We start from the raw sequence: 22,658 nt of genomic DNA, 5'->3' as shown, positions 1-22,658 counted from the left end.
AGTTTATTTGAAATTATTATTTATCAACGTTAGTTTGTGTGAAGTTAATAGAATTAAGTATCAAATTAGTTCCCCAGGATGTTGTGTTTGTGTGAAGTTAAATTAGTTAATAGAATTAAGTATTATTTTTGGATAGGGTACGATTTGGACTCGGGTTCGGGATCCGAAGCGCCCGCTGTTTCTAACGTCGCTTCCTACGTTTTTTCCGAATCTAGGACCTAATCAGTAATCTCAAGTCCCCCAAAACCTTTATTATCACCTTATCAACGGCCAGGATTTTATTGTCGTAATATTCCACATAACCAACCGTCAGATTATCACTATCGTTTTCAGAACTACTTGAAAAGCCATTAAAATATCGCATTCTTATCCAAGACGGGCACCTTTTTCTATTAATATTTTTCCCACAAGCATTTATTGTCCATGGATTTCATCTTAGCCGAGAGACGACTGAGAAGATGAATCGGACAGTGCCCTTGAAATGTTCTTCAAGCACTTTTCTTGTCGCCCAGTGTTTGAAATCGGTGACTTCGAGAAGTGTTTCTGTGCCGATTGTTTACTGTTCTTCAAGAAACAATGGTTACATACCAAAGCTGGAGCCTTTTAGCAGAAGCAAGATCGATAGAGCCGTCAAAGATCCTCCTCTGATTCAGAAATCTGAAAACCAAATCGCAGGTGGGTCTTCTTTCTTTTTATCCCTTTTTTCCCAAAAAAAAATTTGTAATTTACTTTTTTCTTTTCTGTTTCTTTTTTGACAAAAAAAGGAATTGTAAGTTTTGGGCTATATATACCACAACTTGCGGATATTTTCTTCTGGGTAAAGATTGGTCCCACCTTTTGGGTGATTAATGTGTATTGGGATTTTTACAGATAATCATATGCTTAATTCTTATTAGTTATTTCGTGTCCTGTTTGAGTGAGTCTCTAAGCTTGTTCATGTCCTGTTGATTTTCAGATTATTGCGTGACCGTTGATGGAGATGATTCTTATAGCTGCTGGAAGGCATATTTTGAACTCAAAGATCTTGAAGTAAGCTATTTCAGTTAAATCTTACATAATATTGAGTTCCTCGGGGCGTTTGTTTAATCTAAAATCATGAATCTTGCTGGGCCAACTTGGAAAAAGAAAGAAATCAAATTCGTTTTTCACTATTGCATTAACATCTTCTGACAATAGTATTTGATATTCAGAAAGAAGCACCCAAGGAAGAGGTGGAAAGGTTGATAATAGAAGCTGGTGGAATAAAATCACTCATCGGATGCATACATGGGGTGGCATCCATTCGCAAGTCGAAAAAGGAAAATGGAGATTCATCGATACCCTTGAAAATCGAGAACGTACGAGCGAGTAGTACCTGCCCGATCCCGGATGGGTTGCCGAAGACCCGAGAAGAGCTGGAGGAAGAAGAGAGGGCTAGAATGCCAGACTCCCCGTACACCAGACTGCTTCGAGCCAAAGGACGACATCCTGCTTGGTACTCCCCTGCTCCCGAACACGAGACCGATTGACAGCCAGTTATTAGTAGATGAACATGTTGGATAAAAGGAATCGAGTGGTGATCTCTGTAAATTGGATAGAGTTTAGTAGTTTGATCTGTTGAGGTAATGTTGGATTGTATAGCGAGATCCTCCTCAATCCTGTGTTTTAAATATTTTGTATTGAATTTATAAAAATGTAAGATATATTAGATTGAAAAATCAACCAATGCAAATAATCACATTCATGGATTAAATCAATCTACTAATGCAAATAATCACATTCATGGATTAAATACTAGTTTGTTTGTTTTTTTATTTAAATACTAGTACGATAAAATTAAGAAACGATGGAATATAAAAATTATTTTACTATAGAAAATAAATAGTTTCAACATTACCCTTGTCAAATGGCAAAAACTTGTGTGAGACGGTCTCACGGGTCGTATTTGTGAGACGGACCTCTTATTTGGATTATCCATGAAAAAGTATCACTTTTTATGCTAAAAGTATTACTTTTTATTGTGAATATGTGTAGGGTTGATCCGGTCTCGCATGAGATCCACGCTTGTCAAATTATAAATTTTGATGACGCCATCAACTATTATAAAATATTCATTTAATTAATGTAATTTTCAGAAGAACGGGTCCCTCGATACAAGCATCATTTTTTTTTAATTTTGTGGTCATGTAAATGTAAAAAATTATTAAATATTTAATACCTTTTATTTTTTAAAAATTTTTCTTAATTTATATTTTTTGAATAATTAATTAAAATACTATTATAATTTATGCACATAGTGAATAAAACAATTAGATTGTGATTGTTTATAAGGAATAAACTGTGGATAATAATGTGAAATAAATTAACAATATTATTAGTTTTAATATTGTTATGAATTTTATTAATACCTTTTTATTTTTAATATATATATGATATGATGTTATTATTATTAATTTATTTCATATATTTATTTTTATTCATATCATTTATAGCGGAGAGGTACTCGAACGAGACCGTGAACACCGAACCAATGGGGAGCTCGAAGGGAGAGTCCGTATGACGTACTACACAGTGAAAAGATAGAATTTGTTATTTTTTTTATTTTTATTTATTAATAATTATATAATTTTGATATATTGTACACTTACATACCGTGCACACTGAACATCGATCATATGTCACTTATTCATTGACATGTGTACCATCATATTTAACGTGATCCAACGAAACACGTGTCGTCCACTGTATACTTTGTAATATACTTATGTTGATTTTTAGATAGATTGTCCAATGAAAATGATGATGCTACAATTATTACAGCTGGCTGACAGGTATCCAACCGGCGTCCAGATTCAATGTATATTTTTTCCACTAACTGCCAAATCCTTGCTTAATAACACAGGCGTACTCCCATCACTCACCTCCGAAAACCAACAAAATCCGCCATGGGAGAAGTTGATCCAGCATTCATCCAGGCCCCGGAACACAGACCCAAACCCCAGACCTCCTTGGCCCAAGGAATCCCGTTGATCGACCTTTCCCCATTAAACTCCTCCGAACCAATCGACGCTGCACATCAGCTGATTTCCGAAATAGGCCGCGCCTGCCAGGAATGGGGTTTTTTCCAGGTGATCAACCACGGAGTACCTGTAAAAGCACGCGAAAACATCGAGTCAGCGGCTAGGAAATTCTTTGCCCTTCCCAAAGAAAAGAAGAAAAAGGTGGCCAGAGATGAAGTGAACCCTCTTGGGTATTATGACACAGAGCACACAAAGAATGTGAGGGACTGGAAAGAAGTGTTCGACTTTGTAGTACGGGATCGGAGTTTGATTCCAGCTTCGCCCGAGAGCGATGACGAGGAGGTGAAGGAGTTGATTAGTCAGTGGCCTGAGTTTCCTCCGGACATCAGGTAATTCTGCTTGCAAAAGTAATTAATTTTATTGCATGAATTAATCACGATTCTTTCTTATTCAGAAGATGGAATGATTTGGTTTCATTAATATCTTTGATGAAATAATTTGGATTCTTTTAAGCCGGGAGTTTGTTTATGTTTTTCCCTCTTATTCTGGCCTCAAGATATTTCTGTTGGTGGATGATGTTTCTGCATTAGATCAGATTCGTGAAAGTGAATTAATATATTTGTTTTTTTTCTTGAAAAATTACAGAAATTGAAAAGACCTACATATGAATTTTTGTTCTCGAGAAAACCGATACGGTTGCATTTTTATTATAAAATCGATTTTACTAAGTCATGCATGTAAGCATTAAATTCTTATAATATAGCCCACCTTTTTCTTTAACATTTTGAGAAAATATTCAACTGATGAAAAATAAAAAATCTCGATGGTATTTCAACTCATGACACATGCAGATCAAGTGAAAAATTTGAACTATCGGGCTAAAAGAGTTATTAGGCTGGGCATGTCAAGATTCTCTATTAAAACAATTTTAAACAAACCAATGAATAACGAGTATGCAAAGCTTGATTATTAATTCAACACTTTTAGATTCCCCCATATAGAATGTTTTGGCTCACGAGTCATTGGGAGAGAAGAAATCTTCTGTAACTTTTTTTGTGTAACAATCTGTGTACCACATATAAATATTTATGATATGTATTCATTGGAAAAGCTAAAAGAAGTTGCAACTCATTGATTTGGAAATGATACAGAGAATGATATAAAGAATGTTGCAAAAGGTTCCTCATTAGTATGTTATAGGACTCACTTGGGCTATTGATTCATAGTTACTATTGGGGTCGCATCACATCTCTTGTTTAAATCCGAACTCGAGTCCCCATTATTGTGCAGGGAGGTGTGCGAGGAATACGCAGCAGAAATGCTAAAACTGGCTGACAAGTTGCTTGGACTCATCGCGCTAAGCTTAGGCCTGGAACGAACGCGGTTCAATAGTTTTTTCGATGATCATACCGCCTTTATCCGGTTGAATCACTACCCTCCATGTCCAGCTCCGGATCTAGCTTTAGGTGTGGGCCGGCATAAGGATGGTGGAGCATTAACAATCCTGGCTCAAGATGATGTTGGAGGGCTTCAGGTTAAGAGAAAGACAGATGGAGAATGGGTCCTTGTCAAGCCTACACCTGATTCTTTTATTGTTAATGTTGGTGACATTATCCAGGTACACTTTGCTCAAAAAAATTGAGTCAGAGATATAGGATAAGCAACATATATAGACGAAAAAGATAATAGCACCTGATTGAATTTCACTACAATTCATCAAGTTGGCATAAATTTTTGAAAACTTCCAAATCACAATCGCGAGCTTTTTGAACCGGTTCGACAAACAGTCATCCTTTTTTTTCTTATGCGTGTGTGTGTTTAGGTTTGGAGCAATGACAAGTACGAGAGCGTGGAGCACAGGGTGAAGGTGAACTCGGAGAAGGAGAGGTTTTCGATACCGTTCTTCCATGGTCCCGCACACCATACTTGGGTTGAGCCCTTGAAAGAGCTGGTAAATGACCAGAATCCCGCAAAGTTCAAGCCTTACAACTGGGGGAAGTTTTTCTCGGCTCGTAAACGCAGTAATTTCATGAAGCTTGACGTCGAAAACGTTCAGATCCAGCATTTCAAGAATTAGACAAGTTGGCCGATTACTGAGTGATACGTTTTCGATCTGGTCTCATGTAACATTAGGGAATTAATAATGAGACTTTTCTCTCTAATGCATGGCATTGTTTTAAGTTTATAAAATTATGTATTTTAAGTGTGTAAAATTATAAACTCTCAAAACATAAATGTATTAAGGTTATAAAATAAATATTATAATATATATATGATCGAGAAATATTGAACTGCATTGATAATGAATCACACCATATTGCTAGTGTTTTACAGCGATTATTGGCTCCTACTAGACATATTTAAAGAGTTGGGGGGAAACAGAGAATAATAAGAAATCTTGGCACAAAAATTGTATATTAAAATCAAGAACCCCATAATCTTATTAAAATCTAATTACTCAAGAAATCATAAAATAATAAAACCACCATACTTGAATTAAAAGAATTATATACTATGATAAAAAAAGGATTAAAAGTCTAACGTCTACATCACATATCAATTCACCACCAAACATTGTTTTATTTAATATATCTCTGATTATTTCACCCACGCCATCTCAACTTTCTTCCATTTTCTTGACAAAATTTAATTAGTTAGGTGGGTGCTTAATCATTCAGATAAGAAATTACTGCAGCACGAAAGCTTCACCAATGTGACCAAAAAAAATATATCGAAACAATGTCTTCTTTTACATTGATTAATTTACCACTAATACTTGCACGAAACGATCTCAAATTTTCATCTATAAAAGAATTATTGGCTTTCTATAAATATCAAATTATTAGCACTGATATTACTCAACATAAGTCGTCTTCAGGCTATCTTACAACATTTCGTCCATGGGTGAACTCGATCAAGATTACATCCAAGAACTCGAACACAGGCCTAAACTCAACATTATCCACGCCGAAGGCATCCCGTTAATCGATCTTTCCCCTTTTAGCTCCCCACGACATGACGCCAACGGCTTGACACGATTAGTTGCTGAAATCAGTGACGCCTGCAGGAAATGGGGATTCTTCCAGGTGATCAACCACGGGGTGCCTACACGAGTTCGTGAAAAAATTGGTTTGGCTTCGAGGAAATTCTTCGCCTTGTCACAAGATGAGAAGAGGAAGGTGAGTCGGAGTGAAGTGAATATTTTCGGATATTCTGATCACGAGATAACCAAGAATGTAAGAGACTGGAAAGAAGTGTTCGATTGTACGATAGAGAATCCGACGATTGTGTATGCTTCGGATGAGCCTGATGATGAAGAGTTGTTGGAGTTGAGCAATCAATGGCCGGATTATCCTCCAGAGTTGAGGTGTGTTTCAAGATTGTCTCAGGGCAGCTATCACCAGTGAAATTTCGGGAATATAATTAATCCACCCTTTTACGAAAATGATTTTCCCAAAGTTTTGAAAACCATTGTACATTTTGGGAAATGGATTGAGATTTATATATTGTGTTACAGATTTATGAAGCAGGATGTTGTTTTTTTACCTTCACAGGGAGGCGTGTGAAGAGAACGCTGCAGAGATGCAAAAACTAGCCTACAAGATACTGGCACTCATAGCTTTAAGCTTAGGCTTGCCAGAAGATCGGTTCTATGGTTTTTTCGAGCACCAGATGAGCTTTATGCGTCTCAACTACTATCCTCCATGTCCTGCTCCGCAGTTAGCCCTCGGTCTTGGTCGACACAAGGACGCTGGGGCCATGACAATTCTTGCTCAAGATGATGTTGGAGGACTTGAAGTTAAGAGGAAAGCTGATGGTGAATGGGTTTTTGTCAAACCAATTCCGGATGCTTATATTGTCAACGTTGGAGATCTAATCCAGGTACCCTCTATAGAGTTCTTGCATTTACTCGTCTTCTGGATTTGATTAATTTCAGATAATATAATGTTTGTGCAGGTATGGAGCAATGATAGATATGAAAGCGTGGAGCACAGGGTGAAGGTGAATTCGGAGAAAGAAAGATTTTCGATTCCATTTTTCTTAAATCCTTCACACAACATATGGGTGGAGGCGCTGGAGGAGTTAATCGATGACCAAAACCCAGCCAAGTACAAGGGATATAGCTGGGGAAAGTTTTACGCCACCAGGAAGCTTAGCAACTTCAAGAAACTTACTGCTGAAAACATTCAAGTTCATCACTTCAAGCTTTAGGGAACACGTATGCTTTGGTTCCTGGCTTGCGTCAACCAGTGGATCTAAGAATATTAATTCCCCTAATAATTAAAATCTTGTAATATGTTTGTAAAAAGAGAGCAAAACAACAAATGAAAGAAGGATTGCGATTGTTGTGGCTTGCATTGATTGCTTCTTTGAGTATTGTATTTTGTATGATTGACTGTCTTTTCGAATTCAAGAAACTTTCCAAACCAATATTTCTTCAACAACTCATTTTGAAATGTGCATAATTTAACATAGTTAAAAAAACTAATACACTAATAAAACTCAATATGAGACAATTAATTACTAATTTCACAAGGATTTTTATAAAAATCGACAGAGATTATTTTTTTCACATCAACTTAGCCTTTTATTTTAGACTAGCTGATAATTGAATTTTTAATTAGGAGTAGGTCTCTTGTGAGACGGTCTCACGAATCTTTATCTGTGAGACGGGTCAACCCTACCGATATTCACGATAAAAAGTAATAATCTTAACATAAAAAGTAATATTTTTTCATGGATGACTCAAATAAGAGATTTGTCTCACAAAATACGACCCGTGAGATCGTCTCACACAAGTTTTTGCTTTTACCTAGTACATCTCAATTATTATAGTTTTTCACCCATGTAATAAAATTTTTGCAGGGAGTTTTTTTATGTTTGTCTTTCTTGCAATTTTAATTTTATATATTCTTAATTTTCGATTTTAGTTCGTTATCTCTATTTCTTTTTTTTTTGGTTGCAATTTTGGTTCTTTTTCCAACGTGATATTGATTTGACATCAATGCAGTGTTAACGTATGTAGTAATATGTCGGCACTTCAGATTGAAAATGACTATAACTGCGAAAAATCAAAAAATATAAGATTAAAACTGAAATTTGATATCATAAAAAAGACTTTAAAAAAGAGCAATATTTTATTTTATATTTGATAAAATTTGACCCGACTGTTCAACAACTGGTTGAAACGATAACCCAGACGTGCTACGGAGCAATATCTGGACTGATTTTAAAACCTATGCTAGAAGCCCAACTCCTATGAGCCCATGCAAAAAACACTCCGCTTCGAACCAAAGTAGGCCAGATTGTTGGGTTTACATCCATCAGGGTTTTCTCAAATGTTCTCGGAGAAATGATGGAGCCATTGAAAATGCCGCTTAGTCGTTGATAATTATCTAATCTCAGTGCATTTTTTAATCTTCTGGTGGGAAATTGGGAGATGGCTCTGAGACTCAATATTGCTTCTTCTGTTTATGGATTCCAGGTAAAATTTTTTGAAATTTTTTTCCTTGAAAATTTTCATTCATTTCACTGGAAAAAGATGTCTGGTGCTAGTTTTTGAACATTTCATACGATAATTGTTATTACGACGGGGGGGAGGTTCTGTCTGTTTGGTTGAAATTTGGAGTTTCGTGTTTGGGAACTCGGACAACCGAAGAGGCGAACAGTTCAACATGGCATGGGCAACTTGTAAGCCAACTCATTAATTAAGGTTAAATAAAATCGAAGGTTCTGTATCATCGAGGAAAAATGTGAAAGTGTTATTCAACCTTTTGATTTTGGGAATTTGAGTTAAACGCGGTAGCTGCGATTAGCTACTGTAATTTTATGCGTTGCTAATGTGTTGTGTGAAATCCCGGAGTTGTTTTAATTTTCAGTAATAGATGTAACTTGTTTATGCTCTTGATTTGATTCCCTAAGTATGCCGGAATCTTCTCACCCATGTGATTTCCTTTGAAGCAATGCATATGCGTACTCTTGTTATTGGCAGTAGTTTGTGTTTGTAGGGAACTGGCGACTTTTAATATGCTTTTGGCATAAAATCTTGTAGCTTGTCGGTTCCAAGCTAGTTCTTAAAAGCTTAGAGGACGTGTGTCCGAGCTCAAGGTGTGACTAGGCTTAGTCTGTGCACCTGTGTAGTCACAAGTGAATATACAACCCTTCAGTGAAGCTCGTGCTTCATGCACCGGGCCTTGGCATGCTGTGCTCTAAACGCTCAAGAGCCCTTTAAACTATCTTGACTGTTGCGCTGGTTATTTGAAAGGAAAATACAGCATGCTTGTGATTCATTTTATCTATAGACTAATGAATAAATGTTTTGAGTCAATAGTTAATAAAGTAAATTGTTAATGATACATGATCATTTTTTGAAAAGATATATAATTTTAGGATGTTATCCTCATGCGGTCTCACTTTCATAACCCTTGTGCCTTGGGTTGCATCTTGTCCCTACGCACTAACATACTCATCAGTCAGTGCATTTTACACCTAATATAACTATGGTTCAAATTTTTGCTTCTGTATGTGATGTTTATTGCTAGTAGCTATCAGGTGATAAGTTCTCTCTTTGTAGAATGGGTCATCGCTTCGCAGAACTCAAAGCTGTGTGTGGAGTATCAGACAAAATCGATTATCTCAACAGAATCCCAGAATATTGTGCATCATGAACACGGCGTCCAGCCAATCAGATGATTGTGGTAAACTAAGTCTAAGCCATATACTGGATAACGCAAGAACTATGTGGGATAGTGCTCCTCAGCCAATCAAGAGATTTCCCTGGAGCAAGGCTTTTGATAATTTCATTCAACTCAATCTTGACCTTTTCTTTAACGTTATCAAATACTTATCTATTCCTCTGTTCGCAATCAGTTCGATTAGTGAGATGTCTTATTGTGCACACGAGAGAAAGCTATTCCTGGTTCCCCTCACTTTGCTCATAGGTTCTGTTGTTGCTGGTGTCTTAAGAGATGCTGCCTTGGAGTCATCTCCATATCTCAAGGTGTTCTTTTAAAATTTCATTTTCTTAACATGGAAGTAGTAGGATTGAAAATTTAAAAATTATTCGGCCTATTATTTGTGTTCTTTCTAATCGTATTTAGAGAAATTTGGTGGAAAGGGATTGCATGGAATAATGCATCAAACTAAGTCTCTGTTCGTAAAAGTATGGATTCTTGGGATCATTACCTATACTTCGGACACCTTCTCATTAGTAAGTTGCATATAAGGAAACAAAAGTCCTAACTTAGTTTCCAAGGTGTGCATGTGCTAATTGGTTGGGTATCAAGCTACAAAGACATAAAAACTCTGAGACTCGACCGATTAAGTAAAATATAATGGAAGTTGCGTGTCAAAAGTTTTGAGCTCTTGACCAGACTTGACCGTCATGTTAGAATTTACTTTTTCAGAAGCTTGAGCTTAAAAATTGCTTTTCGGAAGCTCAAACTTATGAGATATGGCCCAAGAATTTTTTCTTACTTTGATAGAAATGTGTCGACGATAACCAAAATTTTAATGGCCGTCCCAATGAAGAAAATATTTTTCATCGCGGAGGATTTCTTGTTGCATTTACGCATTTGTTATAATTTTTTTTCTGTGGTTTTGCAGTTTATGTTTAATAATTAAGACTTTATGGTAATCACTGAGATTTGTTTGCTCCATTTTGTTAACTCCATTACCACCGAATCAATGAAACTTAAATTTTCATTGATCCTTTATTGTAAACCAACATCGTGTTGATTTATGGCAGTTCATTCTTTTAATTTAACTATTGACTGGGAAAATTGTTGTTCGGAGATTTGTGTGCTGATACCAGTATTGTTTTTTGTAGACACATCATGCAGCAGTACCCTGGCACTTGATCTCCATGTTGATATTCTCTGTATTGCTAAAGTGTCCTGGCCCTTATTACCCATATTGGGGGCGTATAATCATTCCACATTTGGCTAATGGAGTATTACTAAGGACGTTATGGTTCATGTTCCTGTGGTACCGGAGACCACAAAAATCATCGGAATCCATGCCACCGGATTCTACAATTGCCATTCCCGGACCAAACAGTGACCAATAACGATGAATACTCAGGTACCAAATGTTGAGGCATGCTAAAATAATTATTCTGTTCCTGAGGATGCATAGTGGCTATCAATTGTTCTTTTTAATACAATATGAAAATTTGACGGCCATGAAATACAAAATATATTTTTAAGTGGAAAAATTGAAGTTATGGTTCTTCAGCCTGTGTTGCGTTGTCGACCATTCATTTTTGTCAATATAGTCACACATCCCTTTTTAATTACCTGTTTTCTTGGGCGTTTGGATAGATCCTGATCAACTATGTCAACCAAACTTTTTTCTCATTTCCACCTTTAAGCATTGTATTTGTATCAGTAAAATATCGTCTGAGTTTACTTTATGGTGCAGTCATGGGAGAAAAAAATTAAATGTAAGCTCTAACCCTTTGGCATTCCGGTTCGTTTCGTCGACAACTTTGCTTTTCGGTTACCACAGTCTCCTTTATTCAAAAGACTGACGATCCCTGAGCGACAACATTTCGTCGACAACCTTTGCCAATCGTGTGGTAGGACGTCCCATAGCATCAAATCGAATGTGTGTTTGGCTTTGTGGCAGATGTAGAAGTTGGAAAAATGTACGCTTTTTGTTTCATGTTCCATGCGAAGGATCATGGAGATTTACAATTTGTCTCAAGCTTTGTAGATGTGTTGCAAGTTGGACTCTTCTTACAATATCATCCTTTTTATATGAATTTTGACGTTATGCATCTGGCTTTTAATTAATTGCTGTATATTCAATTAGAAATATAATTAATAATAATAATATTTTTAAGAGGTCTATCAAAATATTGTGATGTTCCATATTTGTTTGGTTTACCCACCTTCTCAATTGATCCGTGCCCGATAAAAAATAAAATAAAAATAAAAATCTCTACTGTTTCACGTGATTTAAAAATTGAGCATAAAATTGAACACTGAATGTCATATTTAGAGATACGTTCCTTTAAAAAAAAAAAAAATAGAAATACGTATTAAATATAATAATTTTATTAATAATCTTATATTAAACTAAAATTATTATGCGAACATTTTTAAAACCATATATTTATTATTTCTGTTCTATTTCCGAAGAATTAGAAATTGGTCATTTCACATTTCAGCTGTGCGATTAAATTTCCAGACCCTCTACAGCAGTCCTGCCATTATAATATCTTTATCACCAAATACAATTGAATAATCGGCGCGACCACTTCCCTGCGGCGGACACGCCGTTGCGTCTGCGCACCTGAACAATGCTTCCGAGCAACCATTTCTGCAACTTCCACATTCCACCCGCGCAAATCCAGAGGCCCTATTCTGCTAAACTCTACCTTCTTAATTGCCGCCCCTCTTTCCACCGCCATCATCACTACTGTGGACCCCTCCCCGCAAAATCTCATCAGAATTCCACCTCTCCGCTTGTCTCCTCCCCTGATTCAATCACCACACATGCATCCGACTTCCCAGAAGAAGCCAAAGAAAGCGAAATCGATTCTTTAAACCATTTAGAAGCTGAAAGTTTCAACTTTCGTGGGTCTTCAGGGTCGGATGATTTGAACATACGGTTTGATTCTCCGGTGGTTGAAGTGAAACAGCTGGAAGAGTTGCCTGAGCAGTGGCGAAGGTCGAAACTGGCGTGGCTGTGCAAAGAGCTACCGGCGTACAGGTCAAGTACGTTCACACGGGTGCTCAATGCGCAGCGGAAGTGGATCAGGCAAGATGATTGCACTTACATTGCCGTTCATTGCATGCGAATTCGCGAAAATGAGGCCTCATTTAGGGTCAGTTTCAATATTTATTCACTTATCCTGCACATTAGTAGCAGAGTGCCTTCATTCCTTGAGATAAGGATTCAGAATGGATAAACCAAGCTCGTATCTTTGGGGTCAATAATATCTTATGCTGATTTAATATTGATGGACTCGAGTAAAAAGGATCTTTTTTAAATTATTTTTAGCTTAAAGCAGGAGGTTGTCGCAAACTTTCATATATTTTCAAGTCCAAAGCCATTCTTTTTGTGTGTGTGTGTGTGTGTGTCCAGTCTCGAGGCAGCTTGATAAAACAAGCTCAAATATACATATACGACTGATTGATTCGACTATTTTTCACCAATATGGCCGAACAACTAAGAGCAGATTGCCAGTGGGAGTGTTTATATATAATTATTTTCGATCAAAACAAATTAAATTACCTCATTCATGATTAAACTAAACTATTGTGTCCGTCTTTTTCTGGGATCTTTTAGACGATCTGTTGGTTCAATGTTCGCTGTTTGCTTGTTAAGAATGAGGCTTGTTTTCTCTTTTTTAGGTGTATAAATGGATGATGCAGCAGCAGCATTGGTTTCGGTTTGATTTTGTTCTGGCCACCAAGTTAGCTAATTACATGGGTAAGGAGGGGAAATATTTGAAATGTCAGGAGATTTTTGATGATATTGTTAATCAAGGGCTGGTTCCTAATGAATCCACATTTCATGTGCTGATTGTTGCCTATCTTAATTCCTCTGCCTCGAATGCTTTAGATCAAGCATGCAGCATTTACAATTGTATGATCCATTTAGGAGGTTACAAGCCTCGACTTAGCCTGCATAATTCCCTTTTCCGAGCTCTTCTGACCAAAACGGGAGGTTCATGCAAACCTTATCTCAAACAGGCAGAGTTTATATTTCATAATTTGGTGACGTGTGGACTTGAAATACACAATGATATCTATGGTGGACTGATATGGATCCACAGTTATCAAGATGAAATAGATAAAGAAAGAATTGAATCTCTAAGAATGGAGATTAAATTAAAGGGGATAGAAGAGAGTGAAGAAATGCTTGTGTCGGTATTACGAGCATGTTCAAAAGCTGGTGATATTGTTGAAGCTGAAAGAATTTGGACTGAGATTCTTTCCCTTAACTATAAACCCTCGAATCAAGCTTTTGTGTATCTAATGGAGGTCTACTCGAAAATAGGGAAACCCATGAAATCTCTGGAAATTTTTAGGAAAATGCGGAAAGGACATTCCTCTAGCGTTGTGGCTTACTACAAGATTATCGAGGTACTGTGCAAAGCTCATGAGATGGAACTGGCGGAGGCTCTTATGTTAGAGTTCATAGACAGTGGAATGAAACCCCTGACGCGATCTTTTATCGATTTAATGATTATGTACAGCGACTTAAATTTACACGATAAAGTGGAGTCGACTTTTTTGATGTGCCTAGAGAAATGTCGTCTTAACCAGGCAGTGTATTCTATGTACTTAGATTCGTTAGTGAAAGTGGGCAATCTTGACAGGGCAGAAGAGATACTCAACCAAATGCACAGCGACGAGGCAATTGGTGTCAATGCCAGATCCTGCAACACGATCTTGAGGGGCTATCTTACATGTTGCAATTATACAAAGGCAAAAAATGTTTATAATTTAATCCGTTTGAAGAAATTTCACATTGAAACCTCTTTGATGGAGAAGATTGAAAAGCTCCAGAGTTTAGGGCACCAAGAAATGGAAAAATCAGTAAAGCCAAAGCTCAGTAAAGAACAACGAGAGACCCTGGTGGGTTTACTGCTCGGGGGATTGAAGATTGAACTAGACGAGATGGAAAAGAATCAGAATCAAGCAATCCAGTTTGTGTTCAGAGAGAACTTCAGGATCCATTATTTTTTGAAGAGACACATTTACAGCCAGTTTCGTGAATGGTTGTCTCATACTGAAAAGCTGGTGGACGAAGATGCTACTGATGAAAACGACGATATCCCTTGTTGTTTTAGTACAATATCTCACACATGTTTCCGGTTCTATGCAGACCAGTTTTGGCCACAAGGCCGACCCGTGATCCCTAAGTTAATTCATCGGTGGCTGACTCCTCGTGTTCTTGCATACTGGTATATGTATTCAGGTTACAGAACATCATCAGGAGATATCTTGTTGAAGTTCAACGGAGATAAAGATAATGTCTTGAGGATTGTGAAAACATTGAAGGCGAAGACGTTGGATCCTCGGGTGAAAAAGAAGGGATCTGTTTTGTGGATCGGTCTTTTAGGAAGCAACGCTGTGCAGTTTTGGAAACTAGTAGAACCCTTTATTCTTATGGATTTGAAAGAATACTTAGAAGCAGGAAACGAGCTAGGAGATGGAGCATTAGGTCCTAAAGACGTCTATTATGATAAAGACTTTGATTCCAAGGGGACGAATTCACCCGAATATGAGGATGGCTCGTATAATTTTGTTTAATTCTTGCTTGAATTTGTGTGGTCTATATGATGATATCTTCTGCTATCTTTTTATTTCAACCCAAAAATGAACATACCTTTTTAGATTATTTTTGGAAAGTTTTTTTAAAAATAATGAGGTAATAATAAATATATTGTGTGTGTGTGTGTGAAGAAAATCTAATCTTGACTCGGTTTAGATCGATAATAGTTTGATTTTTCATTTTAAACCTTGTAAAATTTCAATTTGTGATTTATCATAAGGATCGAAAGTTTTCACAAAATTATGAACGAACTTTCTTGAAGGAAGGAAAAATTATGTGATGCGAAACGTCCAATGGTGAATCTTATTATTTCTTTTTTTTTTTTTTGGTTGCCTTTATAAATCTTAATACCATAGAGAAGGATCCATCACTACAGTGAATGTTATGGGTGATCAAATTTTTTTATTAACCGTACGAATCAAATTGTACCGTATCGTTTTTTATAATATTTTATAAAAACTACGATTAAAAATAGTAATCATAAACTTCACCGTAATCTAAATGTAATAAGAGGTGTGTGCATTGCCGACGAAATGTTAGATGGAAAAGGAAACAAAACAAGCATTGGAGAGAAAAAGAGAGATGTTGGGATTTTAAAAAAACAAAGAAAGAAAGAAAGAAAGAAAAAGAAATTGTGGCATTTGATTTTATTTTGTTTGGCTTTATTGTATTTGTATTATTTTGTGGCGAACAGCACGTTGGTGGAGACAATGGAAGAAGGATAAAATGATGATGGCCTCATCCATTAAGAGTGCCCATTACTTTTTGTTTATTTGACCCTTTGTTGTTGGTTGGATGATTGATCACTTTCTTAAATATTTAAAATATGATTTGTGACTACTGACATCAAAGTCTTACTTTTAAGACCATATATAAAGTTCGAAATCAAATTATAATAAAATAATATTTTACCAAATCAGAAGAAAAATGATTAGTGCATACATAGAAAAAGTTATCGGTAGTTNATAAAAAGAGTGTTCACGTCCGATAACTTTTTGTTTTTAAAAAAACGGTATATTACAAAAGGTTACCAGAAAAGAAAGGATTAAATCTCATTTTCTCTTTTTTAAGCTCTTGGTCAAATGGAGACCGTGGGCCCCACCAATATGGGGATCCTTGGAGGAGAAAACACCGCCATCTCCTCCTGCGGCGAATCGATAACATACACCAATAATATCCTTAGCGGCACGCGTTTTCTTTTTTGCCCTTTTCTATTTCCTTTTTTCACTTTTTTTTTTATTTAATTAATTTATAAGAAAAGAAAGACAATTGACACGTTTCCATATATGATAAATAAAATGAAAATCATATTTCTTTTTAAATTTAGATAAGAATATATATGTTTTTCAAACCAAAATTACTGAAAATTAGATTTTATATAAGCGGATAGGTATAGAATTTCTTTTTTTAAAAAAAAAATTTTGAAATCCCACAAATAATATGTTAAAACATCCAGCCATAAGCATAAGCAACGCAATCAAAGACAAATTTTCATTTTAGATATGGTTTTAATTGGTAACAAAGGAACGTTGGATACGATCAGCATTGTTTTTCATACAAAAACTTTTGTCAGATAATTTCGTAAGACAATTTTTTGACACGAATATCTTATTTGAATCACTCATTCAAAAATTATCTTCGTTCTAGATAATTCGCAAAGAGTTAAATTTGTTCGTCCATGTAAGCCCGCGAGTTGTCCTACTCATTATGGATCATTGAATATATATTATATATACGATGAAAATGACAAAAATAATCTTCACAAATTTCATGGCAACTTTGTGATAGAAAATAAATAAAGATTCCACTAGGAAAGGTGGAAAATAAGGAAACAAAAAGATGTGGTTGGCCAACAAAATTATAATGACGAAGAAAAGGACTTATCACGTGAAGCATGGTTTCGTGGTGATAAGAATTGTTGGGGTCATCCTCTTCTTATCCCACTATATTTGTGAATTTGTNTAGTCTTGTACCTCTAATTATAGTGATTTATGTCTCTTATATAACTCATTGTTTTATCACACGACTATTACTTTCAATGCCAAAAAATAATAATTTTTACTATAAATATAGATAAGATCAATCCGTCCCATGTGAAACCCACTAATGTATTGGGGGTGGATTTTGAGGCAATGTCCTAAAAAGATTCTGTATTAAATCATTAATTTATATTTAGTTTAGTATGTTGTAAATTTTGTGAATGGTAAGACAATTTGAATGAGATTATACGAAGAATCTACTATTTTACATACGACTCGTAGCGTAAGTAAGGGTTTTGATTTGTATCACTATTTGATTTCGATTATAATTTATGAAAAGTAGAATTTGGAAACTAGCCTCTTTTTTTTTAAAAAACTCTTTTGGTAATCTATGGTATTTGAATTGACTATACCACTTGATTTTATCAAAACTATTATTTCACATCCTATTTATTTTTAAAATTTTGAAAATAGTTTTTCTATTTTTTTTCCATTGTACTTTCCAGTTTTTTTTTTTTTTTTTTAACTCTTCAAAAATAATATACATGCACAAGTTTCTAACAATTTTGAGAGGAAAGGCAATAAAAAGTTTTTTTTTCTAAGACTAAAAAACCCAAACAACCAACCAACTAGGGCGTCAAATCTAATTTCACCAAAATTTCTCAAGTGTTTGTATAAAATATCATTTGTGTCCTTCAACTCCAGGGTATTTATGCATTCAGTCCATCCAAGTTTTTAAATTAACACTTTCTTGATCATATAAGATTTGTGTTTAATTGCTAATATTAAGGAATTCCAATTCCGATTTCACGAACTTTTTCATAAGATTGATTATGAAAACTAAGCAGAAAGAGGACTGAAGTGCAATTTCTTAAAGTATAAATGTAGAATTTCTTGAGTGAAAAGACTGACAAGTTGGCGTTGAAATGCAGAATAGATATCATTATCCTCTGTCAAAACTCGACGTCGTTTAACAGAATCTTTTTTTCCATTCTTCCCACTTTTTTCTCTCTCTACACTGTACGATACGTATGTACAAACTCAACCTCATCTGGCCTCTATCTATATATATCTTTTTCCGGGCATAGGATTTTGTATAGAGAACAATCGAATCGTTGATATCGAAGGAAGAGAAAATGGGCTCGTTGATTGCATCGGAGCTTAGCTTGGATCGCAGGGTTTTATCGGCAACGTCGCTCGGGGGGTTTCTCACGCAGGTTTCGAGGATTCATGACCAATCTGAGAGGATAGCGAAGCTTGATGATTACGTTTATGGGCTTCAAGTCGAGATTAAGAAGATTGAGGTTTTTAAACGGGAGCTGCCTCTTTGCATGCGCATCGTCAACGAGGGTGAGTTTTTTCTTCGATTATTTATTGGATTTTTCATCTATTACAGTAGGCACTATATCGAGATGTTGATCTCAGAGACGAATGTGGTGGTTACGTTCTTTTGTTTTGGTAACCGGGATTTATCTTTCTTTTTTTAAAAAAAAAAAATCTCTTTTTCACATGTGGGTTTAGTTTTTTTTTTATTCATTATATTTCTGTTGCTTTTGGATTCTCGATTAATGGGATTGTTGCGATGTTCATTTTTTTTATCGTTGTTCCACTTTTTTTTTATGACATGAATATTGATTTCTGATATTTGGGTTTTGTGATTGCTATTGCAGCGATGGTGATGATGAAGGAAGAGTTAGCGCAGTTTAAGAAACCTAAGGCGGTGCCAGTGTTGAAAGAATTCATTCCATTGAAGAGAACCGCTGATGAAAAAGATGATACGAATGAAATCAGTAAAGAAAATGATGTTAACACCGGTGATAAAATGAACTGGATGAGCTCTGTGCAGTTATGCAACTCTATTGATCAGAATCATCATCCAAATACTTGTTCCGGCAACAATAATCACACCTTAAAACTTGACAAAATTAAGGTACAGCGGAATTTGTGAATCCTCTTTTTAGTGGGACATGGCCTAAAAAGGTTTCTTTGTTGCGCATTTATGGCTTTTTGTGTTATTTTCTTGGTTATTAGGGAGTTGAAGAAGAAATGAATCCACCGAGGATGAATGGTATACTTCGGAGTGGCAGGAACATGGCCATAGGAACGGCGTTTGCACCGTTTGAGGGGCGAAATAACTTCCCCATGATGATGGCGGCGAAGGAAGACGATGACGAATTGATTGGGCTTACGCCTCGTGACCTTAGGATCAAGAGTCCAGGCGGGGAAATTGATTCTGGTGGTTTTAGCTGTAAATCGAATTGTAGCAAAACAGGGTCCTCTTCTGCAACCGATGATCAATCGAATTTACGAGCTCGACAGAAGCGTCAGCAGATGACTAGGAAGCAAAGGAGGTGCTGGTCACCTGAGTTGCATCGTCAGTTTATTGATGCCCTGCAGCAGCTTGGAGGTGCCCAAGGTTGTGAATTAATGGCTATTTGTTACTTTGCCGTAAAGTTATTCTACAAATTCCGGATGAATTACATTTTAAAGATATCATGATCAGTTATTTCATCTGGCGAAGTTATTTTCTTTCTCTTGCTCTTAAGATTTACTTGGAACACTATTGTCTGTCTCAGGCATGGATTCTTGATAAAATTCTAAGAATTTGTGATTTTCTTATTTGATTTTGATCAAAGTTATAATTAAACAACCTGTTGTTTGTTAGTCTTGGATATCGTATTTATAATCTGCAACAGCAACGCAAGTAACTGTAGAGTGGTTAGGGAGTGTGAAGAAGACTCTCCCACCTAATAGTTTAGTATTTTGGGTTTGGGGTCTCCTCATGGCTTACAACTTAACAAATGACGTGGTACAAAATGAAAACATAAGATTTGGTGTTGTTAGCCAGATTATATAGCGATGCAGGATGTTTTTCTTGATTGAAAATGAAAATTAAGTAACGGTTTATTTTTGAAGCTCATCTAATTCTCTCTCCCTGTGCAATGCAGCTGCGACTCCTAAACAAATTAGAGAGTTTATGCAAGTTGATGGTCTATCCAATGATGAAGTGAAGAGTCATTTGCAAGTGAGTTTGATCTCCCTTCCTTTCCTTCTTTACATAATTCCACTTTTTGTGTAAAGAAATGCCAATTCTTACATTACTGGAGTCTCTGTTGATTCAGAAATATCGGCTTCACACTCGTAAAGTTTCTACAACGCACCCCTCCACCCGTCCTGTCGTTCTTGGAGGTTCGTGGATGTCCAAAGAACAGTATACTGAATCCTCAAAGCTGGGAAATTCCCATTCAGGATCTCCTCAGAGCCATATGCAGGTAAACGGAGGCCACAGCATGGACGACGAAGATGACGAAGAGTCCGAGTCCCAGTGTTGGAAGAATCAGATTCAGTTATGAAGGAGAGATGGTCATTAAATTTTTCACCTTGAGTTTTCCCGGTAAAGAGGTGCAAATGGAAGAGGCGGCATCTATCATATATATAAAAAAAATAACTATGTCGAGACAGAGTCATGAAATTTTGTAGGCTTAGATTTATTTTCCGGCTTTGTTTTCTTTACGAGATAAGGAACTGCCACTCAATTCCAGCTCTTGATGCTCCCTTTGCTGGAGATTTGAACCCTTCGACCAAACTTCTTTCTTTTTTAAAAAAAATTGTGATGGAGAATAATTTGGTCAACTTGATTTTTTAAAAAATAATTTTCTTTCTTTTCAAATACGTACGAGAATATATATTTTTTTTAAAATATTTGACTAATTTTATATTGCTGATTATTTTTTTATTCAGTCTCCTTGGCATTAATATTTATCCAAAGCAAAAACTTATGTGAGACAGTCTCAGGGATCGTATTTTGTGGGACTTATATCTTATTTTGGTCATCCATGAAAAAGTATTACTTTTTATGCTAAGAGTATTATTTTTTATTGTGAATATCGGTAGGGTTGACATGTCTCAAAGATAAAGATTTGTGAGACCGTCTCACAAGAGAACTATTCTTTATCTAACGGGCAAAATTTATGTTTTCAGTAAATCTAAATATAAAATTTTGATTTTTTCTATAAGATAACTTTAAAGAGAGTTTTTTTTAAAAAAAAAAAAAATTACAAACAAGAACCTTATTTATTCAAATCTGTTGAATTCTTAATCAATATTTGTTCCGCATAAAGTTGGGTAATAGAGTATAGTATAATTGTATAGAAAGAAGGCAATGTAAGAGAAAGATATGTGAGGATCTCCCTGGGATACTAATAATATCATTGTTTGAATTAATTATTGTGATAAGAAACAAATAGTGGGAATCGGTCAATTTGTAATCTTTTGAAGAGATAAGAATAATTGTCTTGAAATCCAAGGCAGATTTTTGGGAATCAAAAGGTTTAAAAAGTTTTGACTAAATTGTTCGAATCCACAAACAAACAAAGTGCATATGGTTGTCAATATAAAGAATGGATTAAATTGGAGAATCTTGATTTGTTCAACCTTGGAATAAGGAAAAAATATATATTCTTATAGTAGAATTTTTTTTTTTACCTTTTGAAAATAAATTTATTGATAACTAAAATGAAAATTTCAAGAGCAATAAACTATTTAAATAGATAAGAGAATAAAGTACTTTTCTTGAACTGTAATATTGTATTTGGATCGATGAATTTAGAGTTAAGTATTTCAAATTTTAATTAGATATTTTTTGAGTCATTGTGATTTATTTCAAATGTATTTCGATATGCTGTTATTTAAATTACTTTGTAAAACCTAAATCTTTTAATCCAACCACAATCTAATTGTTAAACAAAATCAAGGTAAATTGAAATTTGGTTAGGATAAGCGTTGATTAATTTTTAAATAAATACAAGATATTATAATGTTTGTCCAAAATTCTTTGACAAACAAAATAATGGAGCAAGAATCTTTAGGACAAGATATGACGCAAAATAATTCTTTAATGTATGTATGAATAATAATTGTTTACTTGAAAGACTTAGTCCATTGAAGATCAACTACATATCCTTAGTTCACATCAAAGTGTCCTCATACTACTGGTGGAAAGGACCCGAAAAGCATAATAATATAAATTTTTTTTTTTAAAATTAATATATTGTGATGATAGAACCACGAATTAGAAGGGATAAGACAAAGCTTTCTAATTTACTTGATTTTAGTTTTACCCCACTCTTAATATATTATTCCTACTACTTATATTTTATTTTTATGTATGAGATCTAGATTAATTAGTATATGTTGGGATTACGCTAAATATGTAAACGAACTAATTGGTTTGTGAGTCGATTTGAAAAATATTTGATTTGTATTCGAACTTATCGAATTCGAGTTGAACTCGAATATGTTCGAACTTTTTTTTTAATCGAACTCGAGTTTATATTATTTTGTTCGATAGTTCGCGAGCTGCTCTTGAGCTTTAACATTTTATTAACAT

At 35.3% G+C, this 22,658-nt stretch overlaps 6 protein-coding genes across 7 annotated transcripts; all 6 read left to right on the top strand.

The window, feature by feature from the left end:
- The first annotated feature begins 394 nt into the window (after positions 1-394).
- Positions 395-1,605, top strand: LOC140958472 (CCG-binding protein 1). The gene is made up of 3 exons (XM_073415923.1): positions 395-675; positions 956-1,029; positions 1,191-1,605. Exons 1-3 carry the CDS (start codon positions 459-461, stop codon positions 1,506-1,508), a joined length of 609 nt encoding a protein of 202 aa, XP_073272024.1. The 5' UTR covers positions 395-458; the 3' UTR covers positions 1,509-1,605.
- Positions 1,606-2,862: 1,257 nt separating this feature from the next.
- Positions 2,863-5,295, top strand: LOC140959003 (protein LATERAL BRANCHING OXIDOREDUCTASE 1-like). Its single transcript, XM_073416681.1, has 3 exons — positions 2,863-3,388; positions 4,290-4,617; positions 4,822-5,295. The coding sequence occupies exons 1-3, from the start codon at positions 2,925-2,927 to the stop codon at positions 5,074-5,076; spliced, it is 1,047 nt and encodes a 348-aa protein (XP_073272782.1). The 5' UTR covers positions 2,863-2,924; the 3' UTR covers positions 5,077-5,295.
- Positions 5,296-5,799: 504 nt separating this feature from the next.
- On the top strand, positions 5,800-7,357 carry LOC140959002 (protein LATERAL BRANCHING OXIDOREDUCTASE 1-like). Its single transcript, XM_073416680.1, has 3 exons — positions 5,800-6,366; positions 6,554-6,881; positions 6,957-7,357. The coding sequence occupies exons 1-3, from the start codon at positions 5,900-5,902 to the stop codon at positions 7,209-7,211; spliced, it is 1,050 nt and encodes a 349-aa protein (XP_073272781.1). The 5' UTR covers positions 5,800-5,899; the 3' UTR covers positions 7,212-7,357.
- A 941-nt stretch (positions 7,358-8,298) lies between these two features.
- Positions 8,299-11,765, top strand: LOC140959004 (uncharacterized). 2 transcript variants are annotated; one of them, XM_073416682.1, is made up of 4 exons: positions 8,299-8,484; positions 9,574-9,999; positions 10,828-11,081; positions 11,421-11,764. In XM_073416682.1, the coding sequence occupies exons 1-3, from the start codon at positions 8,440-8,442 to the stop codon at positions 11,065-11,067; spliced, it is 711 nt and encodes a 236-aa protein (XP_073272783.1). In that variant the 5' UTR covers positions 8,299-8,439; the 3' UTR covers positions 11,068-11,081; positions 11,421-11,764. The 2 variants fall into 2 exon arrangements, with proteins under 2 accessions (XP_073272783.1, XP_073272784.1); XM_073416683.1 differs by having other exon boundaries at positions 8,309-8,484; positions 9,545-9,999; positions 11,421-11,765.
- A 403-nt stretch (positions 11,766-12,168) lies between these two features.
- Positions 12,169-15,412, top strand: LOC140959001 (pentatricopeptide repeat-containing protein At2g15820, chloroplastic). The gene is made up of 2 exons (XM_073416679.1): positions 12,169-12,831; positions 13,361-15,412. Exons 1-2 carry the CDS (start codon positions 12,304-12,306, stop codon positions 15,266-15,268), a joined length of 2,436 nt encoding a protein of 811 aa, XP_073272780.1. The 5' UTR covers positions 12,169-12,303; the 3' UTR covers positions 15,269-15,412.
- Positions 15,413-18,248: 2,836 nt separating this feature from the next.
- On the top strand, positions 18,249-20,828 carry LOC140958363 (transcription factor HHO6-like). The gene is made up of 5 exons (XM_073415778.1): positions 18,249-18,619; positions 18,940-19,199; positions 19,301-19,685; positions 20,218-20,294; positions 20,392-20,828. Exons 1-5 carry the CDS (start codon positions 18,406-18,408, stop codon positions 20,620-20,622), a joined length of 1,167 nt encoding a protein of 388 aa, XP_073271879.1. The 5' UTR covers positions 18,249-18,405; the 3' UTR covers positions 20,623-20,828.
- The last annotated feature ends 1,830 nt before the right edge of the window (positions 20,829-22,658 follow it).

Source organism: Primulina huaijiensis, chromosome 15 (assembly GCF_012295235.1).
Source record: "Primulina huaijiensis isolate GDHJ02 chromosome 15, ASM1229523v2, whole genome shotgun sequence".
Lineage (NCBI taxonomy): Eukaryota > Viridiplantae > Streptophyta > Magnoliopsida > Lamiales > Gesneriaceae > Primulina > Primulina huaijiensis.
The sequence above is the reverse complement of the archived record's forward strand: the minus strand, read 5'-3'. Positions and strand labels throughout refer to the sequence as shown.

What these genes read in the sequence shown, in the direction of transcription:
- LOC140959004 (XM_073416682.1), top strand. Translation starts at nt 8,440, where the DNA reads ATGGCTCTGAGACTCAATATTGCTTCTTCTGTTTATGGATTCCAG. An exon ending in CTTCTGTTTATGGATTCCAG is followed by an intron (nt 8,485 to 9,573) that starts GTAAAATTTTTT and finishes CTCTCTTTGTAG; the next exon opens with AATGGGTCATCGCTTCGCAG. An exon ending in AGTCATCTCCATATCTCAAG is followed by an intron (nt 10,000 to 10,827) that starts GTGTTCTTTTAA and finishes TGTTTTTTGTAG; the next exon opens with ACACATCATGCAGCAGTACC.
- LOC140959003 (XM_073416681.1), top strand. Translation starts at nt 2,925, where the DNA reads ATGGGAGAAGTTGATCCAGCATTCATCCAGGCCCCGGAACACAGACCC. An exon ending in GAGTTTCCTCCGGACATCAG is followed by an intron (nt 3,389 to 4,289) that starts GTAATTCTGCTT and finishes ATTATTGTGCAG; the next exon opens with GGAGGTGTGCGAGGAATACG. An exon ending in ATGTTGGTGACATTATCCAG is followed by an intron (nt 4,618 to 4,821) that starts GTACACTTTGCT and finishes GTGTGTGTTTAG; the next exon opens with GTTTGGAGCAATGACAAGTA.
- LOC140959001 (XM_073416679.1), top strand. Translation starts at nt 12,304, where the DNA reads ATGCTTCCGAGCAACCATTTCTGCAACTTCCACATTCCACCCGCGCAA. An exon ending in AAAATGAGGCCTCATTTAGG is followed by an intron (nt 12,832 to 13,360) that starts GTCAGTTTCAAT and finishes TCTCTTTTTTAG; the next exon opens with GTGTATAAATGGATGATGCA.
- LOC140959002 (XM_073416680.1), top strand. Translation starts at nt 5,900, where the DNA reads ATGGGTGAACTCGATCAAGATTACATCCAAGAACTCGAACACAGGCCT. An exon ending in GATTATCCTCCAGAGTTGAG is followed by an intron (nt 6,367 to 6,553) that starts GTGTGTTTCAAG and finishes TTACCTTCACAG; the next exon opens with GGAGGCGTGTGAAGAGAACG. An exon ending in ACGTTGGAGATCTAATCCAG is followed by an intron (nt 6,882 to 6,956) that starts GTACCCTCTATA and finishes ATGTTTGTGCAG; the next exon opens with GTATGGAGCAATGATAGATA.
- LOC140958472 (XM_073415923.1), top strand. Translation starts at nt 459, where the DNA reads ATGAATCGGACAGTGCCCTTGAAATGTTCTTCAAGCACTTTTCTTGTC. An exon ending in ATCTGAAAACCAAATCGCAG is followed by an intron (nt 676 to 955) that starts GTGGGTCTTCTT and finishes GTTGATTTTCAG; the next exon opens with ATTATTGCGTGACCGTTGAT. An exon ending in TTGAACTCAAAGATCTTGAA is followed by an intron (nt 1,030 to 1,190) that starts GTAAGCTATTTC and finishes TTTGATATTCAG; the next exon opens with AAAGAAGCACCCAAGGAAGA.
- LOC140958363 (XM_073415778.1), top strand. Translation starts at nt 18,406, where the DNA reads ATGGGCTCGTTGATTGCATCGGAGCTTAGCTTGGATCGCAGGGTTTTA. An exon ending in GCAGCTTGGAGGTGCCCAAG is followed by an intron (nt 19,686 to 20,217) that starts GTTGTGAATTAA and finishes TGTGCAATGCAG; the next exon opens with CTGCGACTCCTAAACAAATT. An exon ending in AAGTGAAGAGTCATTTGCAA is followed by an intron (nt 20,295 to 20,391) that starts GTGAGTTTGATC and finishes CTGTTGATTCAG; the next exon opens with AAATATCGGCTTCACACTCG.